At 37.2% G+C, this 19,669-nt stretch overlaps 1 protein-coding gene across 2 annotated transcripts in view; it reads right to left on the minus strand.

Annotated features, from left to right (window-relative positions):
* Positions 1–19,322, minus strand: part of Adam7 (ADAM metallopeptidase domain 7) — a 36,050-nt gene extending 16,728 nt beyond the window's left edge. The window contains exons 1-11 of one of the 2 annotated variants that reach the window (XM_021182378.2): positions 19,271–19,322; positions 18,195–18,298; positions 15,418–15,494; positions 13,190–13,268; positions 11,871–11,947; positions 10,763–10,952; positions 9,622–9,675; positions 7,690–7,761; positions 6,131–6,300; positions 3,360–3,444; positions 1,469–1,596 (exon numbers count right to left, since the gene is read on the minus strand). In XM_021182378.2, the coding sequence (XP_021038037.1) occupies positions 1,469–1,596; positions 3,360–3,444; positions 6,131–6,300; positions 7,690–7,761; positions 9,622–9,675; positions 10,763–10,952; positions 11,871–11,947; positions 13,190–13,268; positions 15,418–15,494; positions 18,195–18,298; positions 19,271–19,322 (1,088 nt within the window). Of the gene's footprint in view, positions 1–1,468; positions 1,597–3,359; positions 3,445–6,130; positions 6,301–7,689; positions 7,762–9,621; positions 9,676–10,762; positions 10,953–11,870; positions 11,948–13,189; positions 13,269–15,417; positions 15,495–18,194; positions 18,299–19,266 lie in introns of both variants that reach the window. The other variant, XM_021182379.1, reaches the window with a different exon arrangement.
* Between the last annotated feature and the right edge of the window lie 347 nt (positions 19,323–19,669).

Consider the following 19,669-nt stretch of genomic DNA (forward strand, 5'->3'; position numbering starts at 1 on the left):
CCCCCACCCCCACCCTGATCTAGAGTTAAAGATGGTAAAACTTCATGCAGATGCAGGCAGTTGAATGTCAATCTTTTGCAAGAGCAACAAGTGTTCTTAATAACTAAGCCATCTCTTTAATCCCCTAATGTACCCCTCTTAACATAACCATGTAATAATTTAAATCTGATTTACCATCTCTGAAACATTATAAACTTCTCAACCAAGTCAAGGATCGCATTGTGTTTAGTTCCTTAGGAATAATCATGAGTTAACACAGTGTCTGGTATAGAGTAGTTTGATATTATGTTATATGATATTAATGTTATACTTATATATTATAAAATATTGTATTATTTGTATAATAAACAATATGTACTTATTATGCATCATAGTATATTATGTGGTATTGAAGAAATAAACTCAGCAGAAATATTAAAAGCATCATTAGGACTTCTAAATGCTCAGTTTTAAACTAGCACTCCCCTCCCTTCTCTCTTCCTTTGGTTTGATTGCTTTCAATGACTGAATACAGAAGAACTTTTAGAGAATTGAGTCTACTAAATAGGTTGATATGACCCTAAGAATATTACTAGTTTGACATCAGTTGCTGAGTTCTACTCTGTGACAGCCCCTGCATTTTGAACATTAGCAATTTTTCACCATTTTAAAAGTATTTGTTTTAAAATGACATGTATTGTGAGTGTTGATGTGAGAGTTCATATGCAGGTACCCACATGAGCCTGAAGAGGGTATTGGACCCCTTGAAGCTCGAATTCCAGGTGTTTGTGAGCTGCCCAATGTGGATGCTACTAAGCTTAGGTCGTCTGTGAGAGCAGCATGTGCTCTAAGCTACTGAGCTACTGAGCCATCTCTCCAGCATTGTGTTATTTAATCAATCACCATACAGAAGAAACCACTGACACTAACATTTTTCTTACTCTTTCTGCCACAAAAGAATCCAAAGATACACAGGACTGAGGCCTGACCACAAGGTAAGTCACTCGGTATGTATTGTGGAGCAATCTCTAATTGACAACTGCTTGCGAAGGAAAATAAGTTTTCTCCAAAGGAGTTTTCATTAACCTCACTGAAGAGTAGGCTGTACTCTCATCAGTAAATGGACACCAGGAAACAACCTACATAGTATTTTTTGTAGTCTGTTGTCTCATACGGCTCCACTTAAGCATTTCTTTTTTAATTTTAGTAGTCTTTTGCTTGTATATTATGGTTTTCAGTTTTGTATTTTTATAGGTCTTAGAGTTGTGTGTGTGTGTGTGTTTGTTGTGTTTTTACTTTATTTATTTATTTGTTACCTGTTTATTTTCTAAAGAGAGAGAGAGAGGAAAAAAAACTGGAGTAGAGTTGGGTGGGTGTGGAGGAGGTAGGAGAGGCTGGAGGAGGGGACCTGTGGTTAAAATATATTATATGAAAAGTTTTAAAATAATATATGAATAATAAATCTTCACATACATTATCAGAGCCTCACCTTCCATCGCCCATCACACACTTCCCCAAAGGACAGGTGCATGGAAAGCCATCATGCTGCATCCCCAGGTTGTGTCCCAGCTGATGTGCCATTCTGTTCCCAATTATATTTACATCTGGTAGAAGATCCTGATGGGAAAAAAACAGTAATAATAGATGTCTATAGGAGACCTCCAAGTAGTTTATGGGTATCATTTTAAATAAACGATTGAAAGGCCGGATTTCTAAATCTTAATTTGTTTGGATTTGGGAAGTGATAGACTTTATTACATCTCATTTATTCTGAAGTCCATAACTATAATTTATAATGAAGTTGGGAAAATGACTTTTTCTTTTACAGATCCCTAACTTTATAATTCAGTGTACAACATACTCCTATTTGTTGTATTGGCAGCCTTCTTTTTCCAAATAGCTAAAATGTAACAACTAATGTTATATACCTGACTGTGGTATCTCTCCAAAACTTCTACTTTGAAGTCTTAAGCCCCAATGACTACAATGTTTAGGCCAAGGGGACAAGGTTTCCAGCAGTGATATCAGTGTCCTAATCAAACAGGCTCAAGGCAACCCCTCTACAATAGGAGACAGAGAGAAGCTGCCAACCTTTAGTCAGGAGGTGGACTGTCACCAGGTACAAACGGATCAGGTTCTTGGACTTCTCAGCTCTCAGATTTATGAGAAATACATTTGTGTGGTTTACAATCTGCTCTGTTTCTGGTATATTGTTGCAGAAGCCCATATGAATTTAATGCAAACATCCCACACAGCTTTTTAAAGAGTGACGATGCCTTTTCTGTACTAGATATTCCAGGGTCCTCAACAGAGACGTTTGCTATATTCAATCTATCCTGTCATATTGAGCAATAATGCTATATAATCTTGTGGAGGGAGTTTGTGTCATGAGAAAACTCTGAAAGTCAGAAACATAAAATTCATTGCAGAATCCGTTGCTGCCTTGCCCCATAGATCTTGTTCTTGCTTTAACAATTCCAGAAGGGAATAACCCATGCAGATATGATAAAGCTAATAGAATATCCTTAGTTTATTTTGTTCATATGAAGCTTCAAACGCTTCTTTGTCTTGCTAAAATATGATCATTGAAATTGTAATAGCTTCTATTGGGGTAACTTTGTGTGCAGGTCTATGTCATTCAGCTACTAAGGCAGCCCTACGGTCACAAAAGTGATTACAAAATAATCAGTTGGTAAGGTTATTTGAATAAACACTAGTTTTTAAGTGACAACAAGACTAAGCTGGGGGCAGCAGCAACCAGCTAACCAGGAAAGGTTAGCAAGGAAGTAAATACAAACCTTCATGTTTTTAACTATGTCTCGAACAGAATTACATGAATAACATTTACTGGATGCTTTGAGGCTTGGGGAAAGGTCATCCAATCAAGATGAGACAGTGATTCATAGGCTCTCTACTTGCTAAACACAATTTTTCAAGGCTGTCTTGATATGGCACATTAAGTGGCTTTTGTACTTGTTTATTTTAGTTCAAAAACAATTATGATGATTAAATCAACCTAAAATGCCATGGAACTTACTTGTCCTAATACATAGTTATATTTAACACATGAATGAGTTTTATAAATTGTTATATTTAATACGTGAATAAGTTTTACAGCTATAGAATACACTGTGGTAGTTTCATACCTGCCCTTCTGAGCTTTGAATTGTAGTTTTCCCTTATGGTTAACCGCAGTTTTTCACAACTCACTGTTTTATTTTGTTTTGTTTTGTCATTTACTAAAGGGAACACAGGTCTCTTCATGACATAATTTGGAAATATATGTCAAATACAGATTATATATGGCTTTTCAATGTGATTCAGATAAATACAGAAAACCAATTCAAACACTGTGATTAAATGTTAGGCAACCAGCCCACCTTAACGACACTGCATGAACGAAGGATCTGGCATATCCCTCCTGGGTAAGCAATTCCTTGCATAGATGTGTAGAGCCACTTCCCACTAAAACAAGATATAAGAATACTTATTCTTAACTTGACTGACAATTTTATTAACCCCAAATTCAAACTGCACTGAAGTACCACAGTGCTAACCCTTGCGCTAGTGGAACAATTCTCTCAGCGCTTCACTTAATGGGCATGTGGATGACTCAAGTTGATACTGGGCTCAGTTTCAACCTAGAGGCACAGAGAAATCCAGCTGTGGTCTTGGGATAAAATTGGAAAACACAGGATGTATTTTTTTTTTCATAAGGAAAACAAAAGGAGAGAAGAATCTCATTTTCGTTTTTGTTCTTTTTGTTTGTCTGGTTGGTTTTGGGGTTTTTTTTTTTTTTTTTTTTTCTTGATTCTTGTCTACCTTGTGCTCAATTTTGGATAAAACAATTTAAGTGACAAAAATAAACAAAACCTACAATGAGGTAATTAATTAAACTTTAAAGTGTTTGGGAGGCAAATGTAGGAGTGGAAATATAGTAAGGAAGTATGGCACTAAGAATCACGTGGTTGATAACACTGAAAGTTATTTATCAATCATAGACGGTCAGAGGAGCAGTGATAGTTCTCACCCAACATTTAAATGAACCCTTGTGGAAAGGAAAGTCTATTCCCACAACTCCGAAAGGGGTAAATGTCTACACTGTAGGCAATCTTCCACTTGACTTGGATGCAGCACTTAGATTTGGGCCTTTGTAAACAGCACTATCATGAGCTAGAAGACAACAATTAGAATATCAGGAAACTCAAATACAAGAAAGAAGGCAATATGAAGGCTATCTGCCTTTTGTTTTTAATTAAGAAGATACACTCTGTTTCTGTATTCATGTTATATGTCAATGTTTGCCGGTACTTCTTAGAGGAGCTTAGTGTTTTGGGCTTGCCAATCTTTGGAGATCTTGGAAGAACATAAGATGTGTGTAGAACTGGAGAAGGACAGGCAAAAGGCTGACTTCTTTCAAGGTCATCTGAGTTTAAATATTACACAACGACAATGTCACACGTGTTGCCTTTCTGTTTCTAAGTCTATGTGATCATAGATGGATGATATCTAATAACTTCATGCACAAGAAATCCCAGACATGATGCCCAGGAGGGCAGTGAGCAGCCATTCACTTTAAGTCCCTGCTTGCAACGACTTATTAATCTGAAGTTACCCATGAAATAAAAATATTGTTCATTATACATATTTAGATAGTGATAGATATCCTAAAATTTACATATGGCTTTGTGAAATAGATCAGTGGGTATAGATGCTAGCCACCAAGCCTGACAATGTGAGTTCAATTGCTAGTACTCATTTGGTGGAAGGAGAAAACTTACTCTTGCAAGTTGTCTGTTGATATCTACAAGTGAACTGTGATGCGAGCATGCACGCGTGCGCGCACACACACACACACACACACACACCATAAATAATAAATACTTAAACATAGTGTAAAAACAGTGGTCTCCATCTTGACCACCATGAAGTTTATGGTGATATTTTACTATGATTCACCCTCCTTAATTTTTGGTCCTGACAGCACATGAATGTCTAAGTCCAAGACAGGCACAGCTACACTCCTGAGGAGAAGTGATGTGGCTCTGTCAGATGTAAACTGACAGTCTGGCTCCCTCTTACGAATCTGCGAAGTGACCAGAGTGGACTCACCATGGGCTTTAGAAACAGCTTGCTTCTGAGCTCAGCCTGAAAGCTCTACTCTAGCTAACCCTGAAGAAAGGATCCACAGATGGAATTTGCAGCACTCTGGAGAGATATAGACATTACAGACAGAGAAGTAGGAAGAGCAGCAGGCACTTCTCTAACACAGTGATGTTACCAGTATCCAAAGAGATGCTTGAAAGCTACTATTGTTCTCAAGCGAAGGTGTGGGTCACAGGGTCTAGGAATTTTATTCCTACATCTATTTATCACTTTCCTCTGAGCTAAGTATATTGCTAGGTATTTTGAGCAGAGGAATTGATAATTAAATAGCTTCTCTCAAACTTTTATGTAGGAATATTGAGGCTATTGCAGGCTAAGATTATCATAGCAGATTATCTAGAAAGCTAGGTTTGGGTGATATATTAGAGAGGGCTTGGCCATGGATGATGGTAGGAATGTCAATGGGTCCTCAACTTAACCTTGCTTTGGCATATTTTCAACTCTGCAATAGACTATATATATTCATATTTCCCAGTCTTATAAAATATTAAATATTCTACTTTGGAATTTTCTGTACCCATAATTAATATTTGTCTCTGTATAATAACCAAAGTAAATAGTTTTAAATGCTTTTGTGTTCTTTCTTTTTCTTCCTTTTTCATTTGTGTGTGTGTGTGAATGTGTCTGATTTGGTTACACATGTGTGTAGATATGTATGTGTCCATGTGTGGGCATCAGAGGCCAGAAGAGAATGTCAGGTGTCCAGCTCTATCATTTCGTGCCTTATTACCTTAAGACAGAATCTTCCACTAAGCCTGGAGCTAGGGCTGATGGATAGCACACCACTGTGATCCTACTGTCTCTGCCTGACTCATGGTGCTGATGTCATAGACTTATACATGGCCACACCTAACTTTTACATATGTACTTTAGATTCAACTCATGCTCTCATATTTTCATTGTTACCTAAAAAGCAATTTCTCAAGTCCTATTTCGTTTTTAATAGTCTGTCCAATATGTGAAGGAAAATAGAATAATCACATACCTCAATAAAATCACATGATCAAAATCCTTCCTTTTTTTGAGAACTGTTTCTTGCCAAGTTGAAAAATGCAATAAGGTACTTTCTAGATTGGACACTATTTCTATCTTGTCCCCAGCTGACCATATTTCAATACCAGCTAAAGTCACATGAATGTTCAAGGTTTTATAAATCTGTTCAAAGAGGAAAGAATTTTCACAAGATCAAATTGTTTGAAGTTTCTTTCATTTTTTTAACCTGTATTCCCTTTTATTAAAAAATCAATTTCAACTTTTTACGTACATTTTATATAGCACAGCCTTTGTTTTATAAATTGATATATTGAAATATAATACAGACTATCATATAGAATATCGTGTGAATTTCCATAAAGAAACTAATACAGTAAAAGGATGTTTGAAAATACCTTAATATTAGCATAGAGAGGGCAATGATAAGCATGAATGAAAATTCTAGAAAAATTATAGCCTCTCATAAGCACATCAGAAAGCTGTGAATAACGAGGGGAACCCCTACTGGCTCAGCACTAATCACTCAAACTGAAATACAAAGCATTGAAAAAGTGAAACAAACAGAAGACAGGATTTCCTGCTGTAGGAAGGGGCTAAAATAATATGCACACTTCATGTGATCTAGCATTCTAACTTCTTCATTATTTACATAAAACAAATGAGTGTGAACAGATGTTTAAAGTGGTTAGCAAAAATGCCAATAGAAAACTCTCCTTCAACTAATGAATGAACCTACTAATGAACCACTAGATGGGCTACTCCTTCAGCATCCTTCTCTGCATCTCTTTACCTGAGTAATAGACCCAGGGCGCGTTAGAATGATTTGACAAAAGATGTGTACAACCCACAATTTGTTTTAGTAACAATTCTCCTTCTTTAATGTTTAGATGCACTAATGATCTTAATAGATTATAATGAAGTCCTGAATCGAATGATAAAGCATTGGCAATAAATTATAGCATGACTTTTTTTATTATTATTACAGAGCACTGATTTTAAAGTAGTGTGGCCAAATATTTACATGCTTGGTTCTCAGATTGTCTGTCTGTTGTTTCATAATTTTTGTGTTAACAGAATTTAACATTTTTATTGTTTATTATTATTGTGATATATGTGTGTGTGTGTGTGTGTGTGTGTGTGTGTGTGTGGTGTATTGTGGGAGCAGGTGCATATGGCAACTACAATTGTGAAATTATGAAGACAACTTAAAGGAATCTTTTCTGTCCTGCCCCATTCATGGAGAGTCCAGGGATTGAGCTCAGATGCCACCCTTGCATGGTGCACACCAAACACCTTTCTCTAGCCACCGAGACATCTCACTGGCCCTCATCAACTTAGATAGCAAGTGTAATTTACTCAGTAAAACAAAACTTCAGTGCTGTGGTTTGTTGCTCTGGTTGTTTTGAAGAGATCTTTACTAACTAGTTTACCAGGTGGATCTGTGGTTTATGCTAGATCAGTATCAAAACACAATACTCCTTTCAAAAGCCTGACCTAAATAGTCTTTTGTAATTATACTTTCAGATTGATTTAAATTATATCATAACTTACCATATTGACAAAATTGACCATTCCCCAAATTCGTTTTCTTAGCTTGTTTTGGGGTTTATTGTTCCTGCGGTACTAGAAACACAAATATGGTATTTGTTACTTATCAGTGTTGAGGAAAAAGCCCAGCAAAATACTTCACTTTCTATAAAATATTGTAGAAAAACAAAAACAAAGGCAAAAACAAAAGAAAAGAGCAATGGAAAAGAATCCTCTTTCCAGTGAGCTAAGACTAATTAAAGTATGAAGACTTGATAAGATAGTTGTTGAAATAAAATAACTAAACAGAGTGGTCCCTTAAGATGTGATTTAGCTTAGCACTACTTTAAGGTTTTCTTTTGAATTTTGGATATCTCCTTAAAAAAAAAAACAAAAAACAAAACACACACACACAAAAACAAAAAACAAAAACAACTGCTTAGTGTCCTCTAGAACACATTTTTATTCCCTGGCAAATGCCTATATTTTAAGCATAATTTTCTTTCTCCCAATTATTTAACCATCACTGCTTGATATTTTGTGCCAAATCTGAGCATAATAATATTTCTCACTGATGTTTTAAATGTGTTATTTTTGATATACACACAATCTCCTACTGCTTATAGCATATGCCATACAATTGCACAGGGTCAACCTAGCTCAGTTTTTTTTTCTGACTTATTTGAAAAATATATTCTCACACCTATCTTCAGTGTTCTGAAACTTCATTCTATTGTTATCTGATTAAACATCTCTTTATTTCTGGAAAACTCTTAAGGGTTGCTTCTCAAACAGTATCAAGCGCCTTGGGTTGCTTATGTGCACTCACTACCATTTCTTTTAACCCAGTTTTTAAATTTCATCACTGCTTTCATAGTTTTAACTCTTTACCTCCTTGTACTGTGTGAGTGATTTCCATGCTTCAGTCTCCCATTCATATATTCTCTTTTTATGTGTGCTTAATTTCTCTTTAATTTATTTGAACATACATACTTTTTGCTCTTACAGATGTTAAAGTAGTTTTCCCAGAAAGCCTATTGCATATCACTTTATGTAGTCTCTCTCTTACTCATCTATTCATTCCGCTCTATTTCATTTTTTATTCTCAATGACTATATATATATATATATATATATATATACATACATACTATATATATAAAATAGTATAATTGCAGTATCATTGACTATCACATCTATCACATTGGTAGGCTGCCTCATGAGGTCCATTTTATTAGGGGTATTGAAATGGCTTTGCTGGGAAATTTCTACTTGGGCTCTAGTTGTTTACCAGATCTCCAACAGATTTTATGTTGAAAATTTTGCTTAGCACATCAGTCACTGAACCCTGGATGCTCCCATGCCCATCGCAGAGCCTCTGTATAGCATAGGCCTAGGATCTGTCTTCCTATGATTGATATTTTCCCCACCATGGCTTCAGGCAGACAGGAAGTTCTCTCTGTCTTCTGGGGTCTTTGTGGAGCTCTTTAGTGACAAGGTTGCTTTCATGGCTAAAGGCACCACTGGGAAGTATTATTCCTTCCTTTGCTAGAATATTTAAGTCCTTAATTCTGTCTTCCCGTATGCTCCAAAGAAAGGTGACACAACCTCAAAATTTGACTTCTCATTCTGATGAAAATTTTCTCCTTAATTTTTAGCATTTGGAAATTTTCAATTATTTTCTGTTGCGTTCAATCCTAGATTGATGATCTGTATTCAAGCTTTTATAAATTATTCAAAATCTCTATTTGTCACAGATGGAAGGGAGGTTTTATTTTTGATTAATCAGTTAGATGATGCAGATTCTCAAGGGTTTCTAATAAAGCTCTGGTTTGAGGAGCTGAAAGCAGAAGTCAACTTAGAATGGAACTTAGTGGAATTTCCTCTTTTTCTAAATGAGAACAATAAATATAGTTTTAAAGAGAATAAAGAGTATAATGTCCATCTGAAAACTTACCACATATTCATCAGCAACAACAAACAGTTCAATGAACTTTTCTTTGTGATGGTCCTGAAAATGTAGATAATTCAGTGAAACTTATTACCAGTTTAATAGAAAAAAAATCAATATCTTCATGATAAGGAATGTATTTGAAGGTGAAGTAAATGAACGTATCTGATACGTTGATGAACTTTTATTATGAAAACACCTGGACCTATACATTACATTTTAATGAACCTTGAGTAGCATTCTACCTTTGACCGTCTTGCCTTTTTTATTTAGATGTACAGCTCAAATTAAGAGTTACAAATTAAGTATTTTTTGTATTCAGGGCCTCCTTTTTTCACTTACAGACAAAACTCTTTGCAACTAATATCATGTGCTACTAGCTCATGTATTTGAATAATAATATTAATATCTATACATACACTCATGTATTTGTATACAAACATGTATGTCTTACTGCGGAATAACTGCCAAGAATACCCACATGTCCTCGACTTTCCCCTAGTACCCCCTACCCCTTTTACTATGCGTTATTCTCAATTACAAGGATATATATAAGCCTTTCCTTTACAGGAAACACAAATACCAGGATATTCTTCTAAATTTTCATCTTAATGGGTCAACTGCATCTTCTGAGCAGTGCCCAAGGCCTCTCTTCAAAGATTTAACCAAGTTATTCTTTGCTGGACGATGTCATTATTTAGTCATCGAATTGACTCAACCAAGAAAGCATATGATGTTGTAGATACCCACTATATAGACTGAACATGAGGACCAAAACAAGCCTGCAGCTCACCAGCTAACATCAGGGAGAGTCAAGAAGATAGCAGTTGATTCTGTGGAAGCCTGAAATCACTGAAAATCTCTTAACCTTGGTTGTCTTTTACCACACTGCTGGAACTGATGGAAGAGATAAGCTTATTTTTTCATCAACAGTTTTCCTCCCAAATGGTAAGGAAGACAAGGAAAGCCCACATCAAAGATAAGATTCAGGATATGGCAAATTTCCCTTTTCCAGTTGCTTACAGCCTTAATACTGTTAGTCTATAGGGAGGATGGAAGGGTTTTCTCTTTATCCAGACTGCTGGAACTCCATAAAAGAAATCAGAAGTGTTTTCTTCCTGAGGTAACGGGGGATTAGAGTACTCACTTCCGGGTTATGCTCTTCTATATTCTCAACATCCATCAGAGCAGACTTCTTGGTAAAATTGAGCCCCACGCAGGAGTGATTGGTAGCGTAGGGTGCCTTGACATTGTATTTGTACACCAAATGTTCTCCCTCATCTGAGTATTTTACTGGTTCGATGAGATACCGCTGGTCATTCACCCTGAAGAAACCCCTGTGGAAACAGTAGCATGACATTATTCCAAATTGTAGCTACCCAACTCTATTTTATTAACACTAGACTTTTCAGGAGAGGGAAACTCTTGGGCAGCCAACATGCAACACAGCAGCGTGGCCTCTCAGTGAGTCAGCAATTCTAGAAGTCAATTTAATCTTTATCTTCGGAAGCATAGTTTTTGCTTGGATCATAGGCAGAAAAGCAGTTTTTACCCATGGTTACCCCAAAGGTTTTGCATAAATTTAATACATTCTTCAGGCACTATCTGTAGAGTACGTATCTAACGGTACAAATACAGTTGTTTAGTTTTGTCATAAAAGAGGTCCTCACTCATGCCAGTCCTGGGAGCTACTCAAGAAAAGTCAAGAACTTTTTCCTTTCTTCTGCCTTCCATTTCCCCACAAGTCTTCCACTTTTATCTTTATCTCTAAGACTTACAAAAAATTATGAGCTTTATTTCTGACCATATATTTTCTAGATCAGTATGGGTCTGCCATTGTAGACAGAAAGGTGACTGAAACAGTAGCATCAGAGGAAACCCAGAGCTCAGAGTCAGGAGACCTGCACTGCTGAATCAGTCCAATATTCTCAATTTTGGCATTCTTAAACAATAGTGTAATTTCGGCATCCTGGACTCTAATATGAGAGTACATGGTAGACAGTGTCTGGGAATCTTCCATCTTTAAACCCTTACATACTGTGCTGAAGACCCACTTTGTGGAGGGTTATCTGTTAGGTTTCTTGTTGGTGAACATTAGCATAAACACAGGCTATAGTTCATATTCACTAAAAAGAGCACATAGCATCCCCTCTTTCCATTAACTTTTATATTTATTAAGGTTGGTGAATAGAAACCAGTCAAGTGATTGTCTTTAAAATCTATAGGAAATGAATTAGAAAGCTACTCTGCCTTACCTCAGACCATTGCAAGTGCTGATACTAGCAGCAGAATCAAATTCATGAATGATGGAGCCTTGGTAAAAACAGTGATCCTAAGACAGAAGAGTTGATTAAGGCAGGTATAAATACTAAAACTGTATGAATATTGATAATTAATTAATTTCTATCAAGAATAAATCAGCATTTGATAAGTGTCATTTGCCATGAGTTTATTTGTGACATCCATTTAAAACATGTGAAACTGCTTTGGGGACTTTTTATCCTAACTTAATGACTACTTCGTGTAAATGCTTATATAAATTCTTTCCTCATAAATTTGTCTATTGGGCTACAGTATCACTTTCAGATGGAACCCTTCTCTTATAACTTTTACTTTGACTCTTTCTCCACCTGCTAATCCTTGATGAAGTATTGTCATCCCCCCACAGCCTTTTAAACCAAGGCAAACTTTGGATGTTTCTAGAATTAGACCTTGCTCTCCAGCCACCTCCCCTTATGTCTGTCTCTCTTGTTTCTCTGTTTCGATCCAGCTGGCATATTTATTGTTCCTGCTTGGTACACTGCTCATAGTAATTACATCAGGCAATCCTTATTTCTTCTGTCTGCTAATGAACCCAGAGGCGACACCTCTATAGCCTTCTAAGGCCTCCCACTTGTTGCTCTTTTCCTCTATCTTAAGACAACATGGTGGCTTAGATCTTAATTGTCATTTAAAGTCATTTTAAATAGAGGAAGTAGAATTTTAAAGAATACTTTTGGTCAGAAGGAGTGCTTTTGTTTAATGGCCATAGAAAACAAGTTCTGCAAGGGTGAAGGAAAAGAAAGATTCTGCATTTCTAGAATATCAGTCATACAAAGTTTCCTTTGCAGAATGAAGAATAAAATCCTTAATGAGAAGGGTAGACAGAGCTCCTACGCCATAGAAGAGCCAGTTCATTGTAGATCTTGTTTCATATATTTAGATTTTATCCCTTTTACTTAAGTATAACTCCATCAAGGTATAATATGTTTGTTTGGGCTGCTGCTTTCTGCTTCTTTCACTTACCATTATAGTGAATAAAGAGAAGCCAGATTAGCAAAAATAAATAAATAAATAAATAAAATAATAATAATATGATGTAACCTTCAATCTGCTCACTAGGAAGTGATTAGCTCTCCTTAGGGCTCAAAGGGCACTGTTTTCCATTCTACCCCCATTTACTTAGACTAGTCAACTCAGGGCTAGTTCTTTTAAAGAAGTTTTGAAATAGCTTGTAAATCTGCCATTACTGTTTAAAATCATACCAGGAAATAAAAGTTTCAGAGAGGAGACAAAGTAAGGTTTTGTAAGATACCAAGATCTGTGGATGCTTGGTGAACACTTCTCTCTTTACGTTGTAGTATGTTTCACTGTAATTTGAACTGAGGAGTTCCCTGAAAGAGAGAGAAGAGCCAATGAGATGATCCATTCTAACCCCCTCCACACATACAAAAACAGTTATATGGTTGAGGAGTCTTGATGATATCCTAACTCTCAGTAGTACTGTAATTATTTTTTTAAAAAAAGAATAAAGAAGAAAAACACGACCAAGCATTCTGACTATAAACTCTCCCCAAACTGAATCTCATACTATTACACATATTATAGACAAGTCTGCAAACATTATGCCAATTTTAGCAAAGTAGTGTTTGGAAAAACCTTCTGTAAAACAGTTTATAAAGTGCAATTAGAGTTTTGACCTAGACATATAAGGGTAGTTCAAAGTTCCAAGAAGTGTAAGTCACACTAAAACTGCTGTGGGGAATTGCAGGCTGGTCTCCAGTCAAGCTGAGGTCTGAACCCCGATGGTCATAATTCACCTACATGACACACTAGGCGTTCCCTCATGCTCCTGGAACTCTGGCCCCCACCTAAGGTACCACGTCCCACAGCCCCCACAAGAGAAGCATGGTCTGTAGTCACATAAGCAATGGCCCCAAGCTTCTGACATTCAGGATAAACTCCTCCCCAGTTACCTAGCAACAGTGAAGACCATAAAAAGGGGTGCTCAGCCTGCACCTCTCCCTCTTATTCCTTTGTCCTCTCACCTCTCTTTTCTCACTTCTCTCTCCTCTTCCCTTTCTCTTTGTCTTCTTCTTTCCTCTCTTCTCTCTCTTCTCTCTCTTTCTCTCTCTCTCTCTCTCTCTCTCTCTCTCTCTCTCTCTCTCTCTCTCTCTCTCTCTCTCTCTCTCTCTCTTTCTCCCTCCCTCCCTCCCTCCCTCCTTTCTACCTTCTCTCTTTCCCCTGCATTTCTATAAAAAGCTCTAAAACCATAGAGTCTCTGCTCTGCTCCTTCAAGTTCCGCTGTGCACTCTGGTCAGTGTTGGGAACTTCTTCCCTCTTCCCTCTCTCCCACAACCCTGGTGGCTTTAGCAAAGTAGCTCCGGAGGGGTCCCCGGGCAGGGCTGCCCCGTGACCACCCCCTGAAGAGTGGGATAGAGGAATGCCCACCCAGGGATGAGTGGATAGGGTAGATAGCAGCCCTCCCATGCCTGACTGACCAGAGAATAGGGAAACTCTGGTGGGGTGTGGGCATCTTTTTCCTTCCGTTCTTCCCCATGGCCCCAGCTCCAACCCCTTTCTTATTTTGTTCCCAACAAACTGCTTCTGAGAATACCTGATCCAGATATGGCCCTATTTTTTACAAATGTGACTCCTTCAATCCATCTTCAGATCTTTGCCACATCGATCCATTTGTGTTAAGACAAAGAAATCCCAAAACATTTCCCAAGGGACTTCCTTAATCTGATAACATAACTCCAGATCGTACTGTTGGATATTAAATAAGTAGAGTCACAATAAGAAGCCTATTGGCCAGCCAAGCAGATACTTCCAAATTGATTTATAGATTTAATAAAATCCCAAGTAAAATGTCAATAGATGCTATCTTTAATTGACAAGATGAGCGTAAATGTACACAGAAATGCATCATGACCCTGGGCATGTTTTTGTTGTTGTTTTGTTTTGTTTTAATTCATACACTATCTATTTATCTATCTATAATACACACACACACACACACACACACACACACATATATATGCAACAACACTGAGGAAAGACAAAAAGAAGATTCTCTGTTAATATTAGCCTCCTCTAACTGAGAATGAATGCTGACTCTGGAAGTATCAGTGTGCGAATATTCTACTTAGAGGGACTAGATGGCTCTCTAATTCTCCCAAGAATCAACATAGGAAAAGGAAGTTAGTAACTGGAGAACAGAATCAACACTCTTCTTGCTCCTGATATGGGATAGGTTTGAAGAGGACAAATGCATTAAGACTTGAGGAATTCACATTACTGGCAGTCTGTACAAAACCATGAGTAGCATATGCACCTAACCCTATAAGATAGGCAACCACAATAGAACTTACCTTGATCTTAGCTGGGCATGGTGGTGGACACCTGTAATCCTAGCGCTAGGAAGGCAGAGGCAGGGGGATATGAAGTTTAAGGTCATCCTCATCTACATAGTGGATTTGAGTAGAGTTTGGGTTACAGGAGATTCTGTTGAAACAAAGCAAAACAAGCCATACATTTTACCTTGCTTTCAGAAGGTGAAGGATTAAAGTTTTTTTGCCCAATTTTATTTCATACAACAATTCTTCTTCATATTCCTCCTGAAAAACAAGAATGTCTCTGTGAATTCCACATATATTTATTGGAAAGGAATGTCTTGAGGAAGGGGGATATTATCCACCTATAGCTCCCCACAGTAAGTTCAGGGAGGAAACCTTGACAAAGGTGAACGTAAGAGAGACAGAACTATAAGGATGGTTTTACCAATCATATCTCAGTTAAAAAGACATTTCTACTGATGAAACCAAATGGATAATATATATTTGCCTCTCATTCAGCAATGTACGAGCCACTTCACGTTCACTTATGCCTTTATCAAACCCTCAGATCTTCCTTTTTTGTGTTTTAAAAAAGTTTTGCATATAGACTCCATTTTCTTCCTCTCTCACTCCTAAATCATTACCACTTCCGATTATAAATAGTTGCATTGTCTACAGCATGGTCAAAATAAGTAAGAATTTAATACACACTAGCAAGATGCTATGAAGAAAGGAGCAAAGATTCAGAAATTCTAACAGCACTGTCAATAGCAGCTCTGGTTGGATAGCTCAACAGTAGTGTTTATCAGTTGTAGATGCTGTCAGTAATGAACAGTGAAATTCTAACGTTCTCTTTCTTTGATGACTATTGGCACAGCTCTTTTCCTCTGGTTTAGTTATTAGTGATTTGATGAGTGTCTGAGTCATTGTGTTTGTTGGTTTGTCGAGAATTCTTAATAATGCTGGGTCATAGTTGTTCATAGGTGTTGCCTATTTTTAAGTGAATTCTTCATCTGTTTGACAAAACTGTTACTTCAGACATAATAATAATAAAACCAATAGAGTAGATTTTAAAATCATTTGAGAAGAGAGTACTGAGTTCTAGTCCAAGTTTCCTATTATCAATATACTATGTAGTTATGGTTTTTACAACACATGAATCAAGATTGTGTTATCATTAAAGTCCACTTATATTTTCCACATAAATTTTTATATTCTTTCAATTTTACTGTCTATATTCTTCTTCTCACACAATCCTAACCCCAATGCCATGCTATGGTTGCCTGTCGTATCTCTTTGGTCTTCTGAAGCCCATAAATTCCCTATATTCTCCTTAGTTTTGATGGGTTTGATATTTTTGCCTTGTCCTCATCAGATGTCTTATAGGGTTTTTGAATGCTTTTCTTAAAGCTCTCTGCAGCTATGATTGTCCCAACGAAAACCACTAAAGACAGTATTACTATGCCACCTTAAGAGTCCATTCTGTCACTCATCTATCTTATGGATCATGCTGACCTTGGTCAACTGGCAGACATCTTACTTATTTACAATTTTCTCTGTATAAAGTGACTCTTTTACCCGATGTTTCACTCTTTGGAACAAAATCATAGTGAGAAGCCTATGGTTAAGAACTGAGGACCTACACTATACCTCCTAAAGATAAGAGGTTGGATAGAAAGAATCTGTCCTATATATTCTCCCACTGGAATAGTCTCACACATGTATTTATTTATTATTTTATTTATTTGCATCAGCAAAGCCTCATGGATCCTACTGGATTATTTATATTGCATCAAAACCTGTCATTTATCTTATTATTCACATTGTGCCATATTTTCTCTTAGACTTTTTATAAGTTGAGTCCTGATCTCTTTTGATATGTCCCCATCCATACGGATCTGGAGAATAGGTCTTTTGTTGCAGGTGTGACACTTTTCAGTTCTAGGTTCATCTCTCTCATTCCTCCCTGGCCCAGGCGAATCTCAGTTACACTAGAGCTTCTGATACAAAATTTGGATCTCATAAGACAAATGTTTCTGCACAGTGATCTGTAGGAAGCTGGTTCCTCATTGGCTTTATACCAACCTTTTAACTACATGAAGGCTTGAAAAGATGAAGAAAGAGCTGAAGATCAAAATAATATTTGACAAGAACCTTATTAGAGAAAAATAGTCCAGAGCTGTCCCCAAGAACAAGAGAGCAGAGAGCTGCTTCTGTTGCATCATGCTATGAGACCATGAGAGCGGCCTAGATGTTGCTTTTTAATTACTGAGAAACCCATGAGTGAGGGATAGAAAGCTAGCTGCTGCCATGCAAAGGGGAAGAAATGCCAAGGCACCAGAAGTGTTGTATTCTGTTGTCAGAACAGAAGACTCTATGTATTTTCTGTGAACCCAAGTTAAAAATCTAGGTTGTAAAATGCAAATACCTAAATATAACGAAGAATACCTGTCTAACATCTTATATAGTGTTCCATCACATGTGTATTGTCTATAGTCTATTGTAAATATTCTTTTGAAAATAATATTGTAGGTATTTTTAAATGGTAACACTCGGATGGAAACCTTTGTAAGGCCAAGCTTTTTTTTTTTTTTTGTCCCCATGGATGCTGTCCCATTGGGCTGCAGAACACGTAAAGCACATTATCCTGTGCACTGAAAACTGACAAAAGCAAAATAAAGACTTGGGGTTGTGCTCTAAAATGGAGGGTACATGACATGAGTCTGCACAGACTTAGGGAAACTCCTCACCAAAACTGAAAGATAGAAAATAGCTCCCCCAAAGCTTGAACAGTCATTATTGTTCCTTTGCTAACCCACTAAGGGTCAGTTACCCCTGAGCATACACTGTAAACCAAGTGGGTGCCTCCCACAAAACTGAAAACCACATTTGCTTCATAGTTACTCCTTCTTGGAGCCAGGGGCAGCTTTTTGCCCATCTGTGAAAGCCACTGAGTCATATTGACTAAGTCGAAATGTATACCGGTATGTCAGAGTCATGGATGCGTTCAAGATCCCGTTTGTGTAGCAAGGGAAGCTTTTTAGGATGAACCAGTTCTTGACCCTCTACTCCAACAATCCCCCTTTCTAAAAGAAAACAAAAAGGGAAAAATGCATGTGTTATTACAAGCCACCTTCCAAGGAGTGACAAATGGCTTTACACTCCTCTAGTTCACGTGTTTCCAATGACCAGCCATGCACTCCTATTGTCCTTAGCTAGTGATGTGAGGAAGTTGAGATGGCTATTTACAGATCAGTGAGACATAAGGAAGGAGGCGGACAAAGACACAGCATCCTTAGGCTATTTCCACCTTGCTCTGAGTTACCACCTCTGTTATTTCTGTTCTCCACATCTATCTCCAGATGCTGCCTTCTACCAAATCTTGCACAGAAATGACCTATTTCAACATTAAATACCTCCTCTTTTTTTTCTCAGTAACTTTGCATTTGTATTCTTAACTCCCATAGGTAAAGCTCAAATATTCCACTGCTTAGACAATCTTAGATGGTCCCATATCAATGCAAAATGTTATCTTTTTATCATGTCCTGTTATATAGAAAGTTAGCTGTGAGTGTATTGTGGACCATATATAACAATAAATATTGAATAATAAGAACTTGGGGGATGTACTCAGATTTGTACCAAGGGTTAACCTGTTAATGGACTTTGTGACCACTTGTATCATATCTAATCTCTGTGATCTGCAAATGGTATTTTCATATTCTTTATCACTAAAAGGTATTTTAGTAAAGGGTTTTAAACTTTCTGACATACAAAGTAGTTAAGGACTAACACAGTGTCTATACTTCTACAGGTATTTTGTAAATGCTCATCTCTTTCCCTTTCTCATGATTGTTAGAGTTTAAGGGAATATGAATTTTCATAGACTCATCAAACCTCTTGATTAGTTGTAATCCAATCCAAGCCCGGCATTGCTATCCTCAGAGAAATCACCAATTCGAGTTAGAGTTTTTGTAATCCCTAGTTAAAATATTGTGGCTAAAGAGATAATGCCTCAGGTATAACAAATAAACATCGCAGAAAAGAATAACACATACCTTGAATGTGAGAAACAAGGACAGTCATCCAAAATATTCCTGTGGTTAACATTCTGAAGGGTTATCTGGGGGAAGCTGCACCCTACTCCCTGTCCTTGCTTCCACTGCAAGGATGCCCAGCCTAGTAGGTAGACAGGTAGTTTTGATCTAACACAGGAAACACTCTGAGACAGTTTCACAGCTCGTGCAAGGCTTGAGGCTAAAGCACAGGGTGAACATCATGTACTAATTAAGGACAACAGTGGAGCTAGTGGGGGTGGAAATGAACCTGGCACAGATTCTACTCTGTGTCTAATATGATTATAGTTGGATTAAAACTTCTGAGATGAAAAAAATCAAGAATGTTTTAGATAAAACGATTCCTGAAGTCTACGACATACACTTCGGTTGAAGTAGATG

This window comes from Mus caroli, unplaced genomic scaffold, assembly GCF_978045245.1.
Source record: "Mus caroli unplaced genomic scaffold, Mus_caroli_1 scaffold_12, whole genome shotgun sequence".
NCBI classification, from domain to species: domain Eukaryota; kingdom Metazoa; phylum Chordata; class Mammalia; order Rodentia; family Muridae; genus Mus; species Mus caroli.